General features: G+C 49.2%; 1 protein-coding gene across 3 annotated transcripts in view; it reads left to right on the top strand.

Annotated features, from left to right (window-relative positions):
* Positions 1-7,900, top strand: part of LOC135548828 (rap guanine nucleotide exchange factor 6-like) — a 137,519-nt gene extending 129,619 nt beyond the window's left edge. For all 3 annotated transcript variants that reach the window (XM_064978793.1, XM_064978794.1, XM_064978795.1), the window contains 5 exons: positions 438-563; positions 2,983-3,205; positions 4,661-5,202; positions 6,383-6,673; positions 7,128-7,900. In XM_064978793.1, coding sequence (XP_064834865.1) covers positions 438-563; positions 2,983-3,205; positions 4,661-5,202; positions 6,383-6,673; positions 7,128-7,150 — 1,205 coding nt within the window. In that variant the 3' untranslated portion in view covers positions 7,151-7,900. The remainder of the gene's footprint in view (positions 1-437; positions 564-2,982; positions 3,206-4,660; positions 5,203-6,382; positions 6,674-7,127) is intronic.
* The last annotated feature ends 1,706 nt before the right edge of the window (positions 7,901-9,606 follow it).

Below are 9,606 nucleotides of genomic sequence, written 5' to 3' on the forward strand. Positions count from 1 at the left end.
GAGGACAATGTGTACTTGGAATTTGGTTTACTTGCTGAATTGACTACAATTTAAATATTGAATTGACCCAAACCCTGCTGGCTACTGCACATTATATTACAGCTTACATTACTACCTTGCATCCCAAACGTCTACATCCTGGCTACTGCACATTACCTCTCACATCAGAATCGACTCCCATCCATTCTTTCATCTCACAACGAAACATAACCCATATCTTACCCGCACCTCAAGGTTTGTACCTCACGGTCCGCACCCTCTGTATCAGCACCTCAAAACCAACATCCCTCACACCCAAAATACACACGCTTGCATACACTGCCCATATACTCAGTGTCTTCTTTTCCCCTCATCTCACCTATCCATACGGTAATTTAGTGTCATCTTTGCCATCAGGCTCCTCAATCGTTCTCCCTGTCTCTCCTGTTTGTCCACAGTGGGTGGCATGGCCAAGCCCCAGCATAACTCCAACAGCCAAATGAACATGTCTGGCTCGTCGTCCTCTCTGACCAGCGAGGCCAGCACCAAGGCGGGCACGGCGGGCACCCGCAGCTACGGCATAGGTGGGGCTCTCCTCCACAAGAGGTTACTGCAGATGACCAGGCAGCACAGCAGAGACAGGGAGGAAGACAGGGACAGAGAGATGGAGACCGAGCAGGCAGTGCTAGGGAGATGGAGCTCCCAAGGCCCCCAGGCAGGTCCAGCGTTCAGCCCCAGGTCAGGGATGATGAGCCCTCTCAGGGCTCCACTCCACTCCGGGCCTCAAGGAGACCCAGGATCAGGGTCCGCAAAGGCCACCTGGCGAGGGACGCCCGCTCCCCAGACAGAGGCCCAGAAAGGGCCAGCGCCTGTAACAACCCCCAGGCCCAAACCTCCAGATTCTCTATTGCGGAAGAGGTTGAGGGAGCTTTCCCCATTCAGGATGCTGAGGGAGAGGAGTCAGTCTAGGGAGAAGTTGGCTGCGTTGGTGATGGTTAGGCCACCAGTGGAGGATCAGGGGCAGACAGGGTCCTCTAAGGCCCAGGAGGGTAGCCCGGGACAGGGACGTGCTGAGCAGGCTAACGGTCAGGCCAGGAGGTCAGCCAGCCCCTGCAGGGCCTTTGCATGGCTCTGCAGAGACAGACACAAGAGGAGAAAAACTATCTGACAGACAGACTGAGACTACAATACTCCCTGTGTAGAATACGGCACACAAGTTGGCTTAGAGTACCGAGATAGACTGAGAAAGGACTTTCTGTGAAGGGAACTGGGGAAATATTCTATGTACTTTTTTCATGAGTTTTCAGCAGTTCATTGAATGATAGGGAACGTGTTCATGTACTGTATGGTACATGTTGGTTAAGGTTCAGTCCAAGTAGATCTACAACAATTTGACAACCTATGCATAGTTATTAATACAATGCAGCTAGTTTTAATAATTTGTTCATTCAAAATTTCACTACTACAATATGTAATATTTACCTTTATTTATTTTAGAGAAAATAACTGATTCTTAGATATTGGACTGTACTTATTACATTCAGAAGATAGAAAAAAGTTTTAGGCTTAGTCGGTTGTGTTTAAGAGACTTCACAGGTCAATGGCAATGTGGTTATAAGGCAGCTCCCGTTTTCTATTGTTTTAATGTTGATTATTCGCTGTTATTTTTGATGAAGATGAGATAAACACTGGATTTTTTTTTATATCCAGTTGGAAGTTTGAAGTTTACATGCACATTAGCCCAAATCATTCAGTGTTTCATTGTTTAACTTGGGTCAAATGTTTCGGGTGCCTTCCAGAAGCTTCCCACAATAAGTTGGGTGAATTTTGGGTGAATTTTCTCCTGACAGAGATGGTGTAACTGAGTCAGATTTGTAGGCCTCCTTGCTCGCACAAGCTTTTTCAGTTCTGCCCACACATTTTCTATGGGATTGAGGTCAGGGCTTTGTGATGGCCACTCCAATACCTTGACTTTGTTGTCCTTAAGCCATTTTGCCACAACTTTGGAAGTATGCTTGGGGTTATTGTCCATTTCGAAGACCCATTTAAGACCAAGCTTTAACTTCCTGACTGATGTTTTGAAATGTTGCTTCAATATATCCACTTACTTTTCCTCCCTCATGAAGCCATCTATTTTGTGAAGTGCACCAGTCTCTCCTGCAGCAAAGCACACCCACAACATGATGCTACCACCCCCGTGCTTCACGGTTGGGATGGTGTTCTTCGGCTTGCAAGACTCCCCCCTTTTCATCCAAACATAACGATGGCCATTATGGCCAAACCGTTCTATTTTTGTTTCATCAGACCAGAGCACATTTATCCAAAAAGTATGTTCTTTGTCCCCATGTGCAGTTGCAAACCGTAGTCTGGCTTCTTTATGGCGGTTGTTGAGCAGTGGCTTCTTCCTCGCTGAGCGGCCTTTCAGTTTATGTCGATATAGGACTCGTTTTACTGTGGATATAGATACATTTGTACCTGTTTCCTCCAGCATCTTCACACGGTCCTTTGCTGTTGTTCTGGGATTTATTTGCACTTTTCGCATCAAAGTACGTTCATCTCTAGGAGACAGAACGCGTCTCCTTCCTCCTTTCCTATTGTACGCAAGTATAACCAGACTTGTGGAGGGCAACAAAAAAAAATGGCCCGATTTTCTTTTGAGTTTTCCATGATGTCAAGCAAAGAGGCACTGAGTTTGAAGGTAGGCCTTGAAATATATCCAAAGGTACACCTCCAATTGACTGAAATTATGTCAATTATATATATATTTTACCTTTATTTAACTAAACAAGTCAGTTAAGAACAAATTCTTATTTACAATGACTCATTTTTTGAACGATTTAATAAAACAATTTCATTAAACTAGTCAGGATCAGTGTTTGGCAGGCCAGCAGCATGTCTATGTAGTGAGCCTGTAGTACAAAGCAGTGTCTCCCATCTCCTTTGTTACAGGCTGTGTGTGAATGAGCACAGCTCCAGGCTGATTGTCTCGTCCTCTCTCCCCAGGCTATGCCCTGATGCCTGCAGTGATATCCGACAACCTGTCCGACTCCAGCCACAGTGAGATCTCGTCCCGCTCCAGCATCGTCAGTAACTGCTCTGTGGACTCAATGCCTGCTGGCTCTGCAGAGGAGCGCCAAGGCACCAAGGCCAGGGACACCACTGAGACCCCAGGCATCACCATGCAGCTCACACACGCCGACTCTGACTGCAGCCAGCCCAGCACCAGGTAATACACACAGTATTAGACTCTCTCACACAGACACACACACACGTTTTGTTCTTCTATCCTCATGGGGACCTAAAATGTATTTCCATTAAAAAAATCCTAACTTTAAACCTAACTCCTGACCTTTTACCCGAATGTCATGGAAATTACCACCATAATTGTTGTGGAAATTACCACCAGGGATACCTGAAGTCAATCTTAAATGAGTCATTCTTTATTAACAGCATCCTGGAGAGGTCACAGTCAAACTTTAAATGCATAAAGTACCAGTCTGAAGTGAGCTCCGCCGGGGCAGTCCCGTTAGATGTCTTATACTAGATGTCTTATACTACTTACACAGACAAGTTATATTTGCCTGATTTAGCTTATTCATAAATAATTCATCATTAACGTTTGGTTTGTGCATGTGACCGACCAATACCTCACGAGGCTTCGCCTCTCCAAGCTGAGACCTTGAAACTGAGATATCCCTTTCCGTTCTCAAAACAATGTTCTGGCTGTACTACAAAATTTCAGATACTGATTGTGAGGATTCCTCCCAGGCACGTTTAATCAGTGACTTGCATGAACCCAGTCAAATTGGTTATTAGTAAAGCACAAACATAAAATGTTCCTTCATACTAACCGTAATTGTAACCTAACCCTGAACCTAACCCCTAAGCTTAAAATAGCCTTTGTCCTTATTGGGATGAGGGAAATGTCCCCACAAGGTAGAATTTTCTTGTTTTACTATCTATCCCACAAGGATAGAAGAACCAACACACACATAATATACTTCCTCAAAGGAGTTCCAATAAGGGGTTCCAATTATGTCCTCATTCACACCGTGAACGGGAAATCATAAAGGGGCCACTGTTTATCAGCATCACATGTTCTCTGTCCCAAATTAACCGTGTTGCTCATTTTATGTGCACAGCCATTTAAAATTCCAACAGGTGAACAACCACCTTTACTGTCCCTCCACGGTGAGGCATCCCTGACATAAATACAATAAATAAATAATTTACTTCTTGACCACACTCTGCTTTTGTGTAATATTTCATTACCTGGGAACCTGCTGCGGCGTCAGGCGGTCCATTAAATAAATTTTATTTTTTACGCTTCGTAATAAACATTTCAGAGAATGAAACGCTGTCTGGTTAATGACAGAAAGGAGAGGAGCACAACTTTACCATATGGCAGTGATAAAATCCTAGAAACACTTTGTGCTCTGCATTCTTGTGAGACTGAGAGGTATTGGGATGAAGGGAGGAGGTAACAGGACATATTACACAGGAATCGTTCACCTTGTTGCTTTGTCCTTCAAGGTGAGAGGAAATGAACTCTTGTTTACTCTTGCTTCCTTCTCTGTTTCATTGTGTTTTCTCTCCTTGTAAGTTATTGCTGCTTGTTTCTCTGTTGGGTTCATCGTTCTTCTCTGTTTCATTGTGTTTCCTCCTTTCTCCTCCTGGTCAGTTCGTTGGCGCGGGGCCAGGTGATGCGGGGTTCCACCTTCACCTCCTCCACCTCCACAGAGGAGCTGACTCCCGACCACGTCTCCCTGGACAGTGTGGCCGACAGCGGGCGGGGCAGCTGGACCTCCTGCTCCTCCAACTCCCACGACAGCTTTCAGAGCTTGCCTGTCCCCCTGCTGGGCCGACCCCCCACCTGGGACCACCTAGTGCCTGGGGGTTTCCGCCACACCCAGCTAGCAGGGCCTATAGTGGAGGTTGAGGCTGGGCCGGCCTGGGTTGGGGTAGCGGGAGGACCGGGGACGGGATCCGGGGGAGGAGAGGACGCCAAGAGGCTCTCCAGAGACAGTTCAGAGCTAAACCAATCACGGCAGAGCTGGGCCTCATCCTCCTCGCTGTCGGACACCTACGAGGGGAACTACGGCACCATCAAACGCCGCACTACCGAAGGCGTCTCCGCCGCCCCTGGGGAGAGCCCTGACGCACCCCAAAGCACAGATCCCGTCTACAAAATGGTCACCTCAAGCACAGAGAAAGGCCTCATAGGTGAGGGTCTTCTGTGTGTCTCTCCTATCAGCGCTACTGTTGTGTTAGTGTAACTGTGAACCCCACTTGTGACGTGCTATGGGTGTGGTGTGTGTGGAGGAATGACAAAAGCAGATTCTGTTGATTTGGATGCACTTGCTGTGCCTGGCCACTAGTCTCAAATGCTTCTGTTTTTTCACTCATGCTGCGTGAGACTGTCGTTGGAAGTGCAGTACAGTGGGGTCCCCTGCTTGTGCTTCTGCTGTTTGCACAGCTGTAGTTTCATCATAAGCATGTACTATTACTCTCTCACATACTTAATTCTTCAGCTGGTCCATTATCTAACCTGTCAATCAGGCTTTTCCTGTTTCAGTAATCTTCTGTTAATGGAGCACAGTGTTCTGGTAATGGAGCAGAGACGGTGTTCTGTTAATGGAGCACAGTGTTCTGGTAATGGAGCAGAGAACCGAGATAATGGATACGTCCCAAATGGCACCCTATTCCCTAGATAGTGCACTATGTTTGAGTCCACTTGGGACAAGCCAATATATTGTCCTCTGACTGGATGGACAGAAGGATTAAAAAGAGAAGTGCAGTACTGTACAGTATGGGCCAAATCTGCTGCTGCCATTTATCTCACCCGCCACGCCTAAGTATCTCTTTATGTGAGTGGTTTAGTTGCTACATGGTGCTGGTGAAACATCTCATTGATTTATTTTCTCCATTTTTGTTTCTTTTCTCCCTCTTTCCCTTCCTCCCCGATTCATCCACTGTCACCCCCCCTCCCGTCTCCTCCCCCATTCATCCACTGTCACCCCCCCTCCCGTCTCCTCCCCCATTCATCCACTGTCACCCCCCCTCCCGTCTCCTCCCCCATTCATCCACTGTCACACCCCCTTCTGTCTCCTCCCCCATTCATCCACCGTCACCCCCTCCCGTCTCCTCCCCCATTCATCCACCGTCACACCCCCTTCTGTCTCCTCCCCCCCCATTCATCCACCGTCACCCCCTCCCGTCCCGTCTCCTCCCCCCCCATTCATCCACCGTCACACCCCCTTCTGTCTCCTCCCCCATTCATCCACCGTCACACCCTCTCCCGTCTCCTCCCCCATTCATCTACCGTCACACCCCCTCCCGTCTCCTCCCCCATTCATCCACCGTCACACCCCCTCCCGTCTCCTCCCTCATTCCCGGCGGCCAGTGTACTGTGTAACCTCCCCCACCAAGGACGATAGGTACAGGGGGCCTCCCCCCACCCCTCCGGGATACCAGGGCCTCACCCTGGTCGATGGACAGGATGGAGCTCCCCTGCGACCGTCCCACTTGCGGCCGCCTGACTATAGCGTGGCTCTGCAGAGGTCTAAGCTGCTACAGAGCCCCGGAGGCCTGGTGGAGGCCCGGAGACTGGGGGTTAATCTCCTCCACCACGAATCCCAGAGCCAGTCCCGGCCGGCCAGCGTCTGCCTTCAGGGCCTAGGGGATAGTGAGGATGGTACGTGGAGAACGACAGAGAACAGCCCCAGCCAAGGTTAACATGGAGGACTATAGCGCCGGCCATGTCGTACTAGACTAGACTATAGCTCAGGGGTCTATGTGATGCTGCTGGAGTGCTGTAGTTACTTTACTGTCAGAGTTGGGTTCCTGGCAGATGGTTCACCATTGAAGGGCTCAGATGTGGATGTACCTGGCCTACTGTTCATGCTATCTGTAATCTGAGTCTCAGCTTCTTGGTTCTTCTCTGTCTTATCAAAAAGAAGACACAGTCACAGTATAGAACGGTAGTATTTTTCATGTTTCTGGTCAAACTAGATTGACACGATCTCATGCGAGCCGCTAAGTTAGCCTGTCATAGTGTCTATGACACCGCTGTAAGATCCTCCTAGATTGTTGTCTGAAATCCTTGTGTCAGTTATGGGTTTAACTCTCTCCTCTCTGGTCTGTTGCAGATGAGCAGGTGTCAGCGGTGTAGAGCTGGCTGGTCGCCTGAACGGACACTGCAGGCCGTTGGAGAGGGAGGGAGGGGTGGTCTAAGCTACAGCAGCTTCCTTGCTGCCTCTCCTCTGGGTTCACGCCCCGCTCTAGGCCCTCCCCGGCTCGGCCGACAGCTGCTCAATGCTAAACCAACGACGCCCCACAGAACTAGTACAATCATCTGTTTTACTCCATTTTAAAATTGGTTTAGAAGCTCCCACGTTTTTAGACTCCCACACCCCTGAAACATAACTGTATACAGACTGAGATGTGGTGTGACGTCGCGGCATATGGCGCAGGCGTTTGGGGACGCTGTGCTGAGGGTGAAGAAGGGATGGACGATGCCCGCTGATGTCTTTTTTTACAGTACCTCTATTTGCTTTTGTGCTCTCATGTCCCGGGTGTTTTAAATGAGTTTTTCCTCAGTCGTTGCTTGAAAGTGTTTTTTTTTTTTTTGTTTCCGTTTGCTTGAAGCTCTCTGTTTTTAAATGGCATGTGAACACAAGTTATATGAGAATATCCAGGAAGGGAGAAATTCGGGAACAATACATTTTTCTTCTCGTTAGTTGATGAAGCAGAGATCAAGCAGGCTGCAGAAACTCTCCACAAATACTTTTATTGTGAGGGGCAGTGAGTGAGTGAGGGGCGGTGAGTGAGTGAGGGGCGGTGAGTGAGTGAGGGGCGGTGAGTGAGTGAGGGGCGGTGAGTGAGTGAGGGGCGGTGAGTGAGTGAGGGGCAGTGAGTGAGTGAGGGGGCGGTGAGTGAGTGAGGGGCGGTGAGTGAGTGAGGGGGCGGTGAGTGAGTGAGGGGCGGTGAGTGAGTGAGGGGCGGTGAGTGAGTGAGGGGCGGTGAGTGAGTGAGGGGCGGTGAGTGAGTGAGGGGCGGTGAGTGAGTGAGGGGCGGTGAGTGAGTGAGGGGCAGTGAGTGAGTGAGTGAGGGGAGCGGTGAGTGAGTGAGGGGCGGTGAGTGAGTGAGGGGCAGGGCGAGTGAGTGAGTGGGTGAGGGGAGTGAGTGAGTGGGTGAGGGCGAGTGAGTGAGTGGGTGAGGGCGAGTGAGTGAGTGGGTGAGGGCGAGTGAGTGGGTGAGGGCGGTGAGTGGGTGAGTGAGGGCGAGTGAGTGAGTGAGGGGCGGTGAGTGAGTGAGGGGCAGTGAGTGAGTGGGTGAGGGCGAGTGAGTGAGTGAGGGGAAGTGAGTGAGTGAGGGGCGGTGAGTGAGTGAGGGGCGGTGAGTGAGTGAGGGGCGGTGGTGAGTGAGGGGCGGTGAGTGGGTGAGGGGCGGTGAGTGAGTGAGGGGCGGTGAGTGGGTGAGGGGCGGTGAGTGAGTGAGGGGCGGTGAGTGAGTGAGGGGGCGGTGAGTGAGTGAGGGGCGGTGAGTGGGTGAGGGGCGGTGAGTGGGTGAGGGGCGAGTGAGTGAGTGGGTGAGGGCGAGTGAGTGAGTGGGTGAGGGCGAGTGAGTGAGTGGGTGAGGGCGAGTGAGTGAGTGGGTGAGGGCCAGTGGGTGAGTGAGGGCGAGTGAGTGAGTGAGGGCCAGTGGGTGAGTGAGGGGCAGTGAGTGAGTGAGGGCCAGTGAGTGAGTGAGTGAGGGGCAGTGAGTGAGTGAGTGAGGGGCAGTGAGTGGGTGAGGGCGAGTGAGTGAGTGAGGTGAGGGCGCGTCTCATGCCATTGTGTATGAGGCACCCTCATCCATTGAGGCTCTCTCTCTCTTGTTAACTCTTGTATCTTGTGAACCCACAGTAACATGAGGTACTTTAGTGTCATGCTGCCACGTCTATGTTTAATAAATGGTTTTATAAGTTGTTTTTAATGAGTTGACGAACAAAAAGGCTCACTGCTGTAAAATAGCACAACATGTTACTTTATTGCAGTACAGTAAAACAATGTATTAGCACTGTACAAACATTAGAGTTGGCAAGCGTTAAATGCTAGGCATGCAGCCAAAAGCCCAAGTTGTTTACAAAGATGCTTACAAATTTGTTTACAGTGTTTGTTTGTTTGTTAGACTAACAGTTGTCTATTAAATTACAGGCTAAAATGTAAAAACACGATGATTTCAGGTTAATTTGACATGTAAAGTCTTTTTGTATGCGATAGGAATATGTGGATGCAGCATAAACCACACATTTGCTGTGTTCTTGTTTTGTTTTAATGTATCTCGTCCGTCTTGGCTGTTAAGTGTGTGATCTATCCCATTCTTGTTTAGTAGTCAGGGCAGCAAAAGATAAAGCAACGCTCGTCAAGGCAAAATGTATTTCAACGCCAGGTTTGCAATGCGTCGACATTCCTTGTTCAAAATATAGCTACACTTTGGAAAAAGAGGACATTTTGTAGGGTATTTTCAAGAATTTGCTTTCATTGTTTGTTCTTATTGCAAGCGAAGGCTAATTATTTGTACAGTCTGGACAGGTTTTACCCTCTAGGGTTGAGGGTTAAATTGCAGAATGGTATTGTAATTGTG

This window comes from Oncorhynchus masou, chromosome 11 (assembly GCF_036934945.1).
Source record: "Oncorhynchus masou masou isolate Uvic2021 chromosome 11, UVic_Omas_1.1, whole genome shotgun sequence".
In the NCBI taxonomy this organism is placed as follows: Eukaryota; Metazoa; Chordata; class Actinopteri; order Salmoniformes; family Salmonidae; genus Oncorhynchus; species Oncorhynchus masou.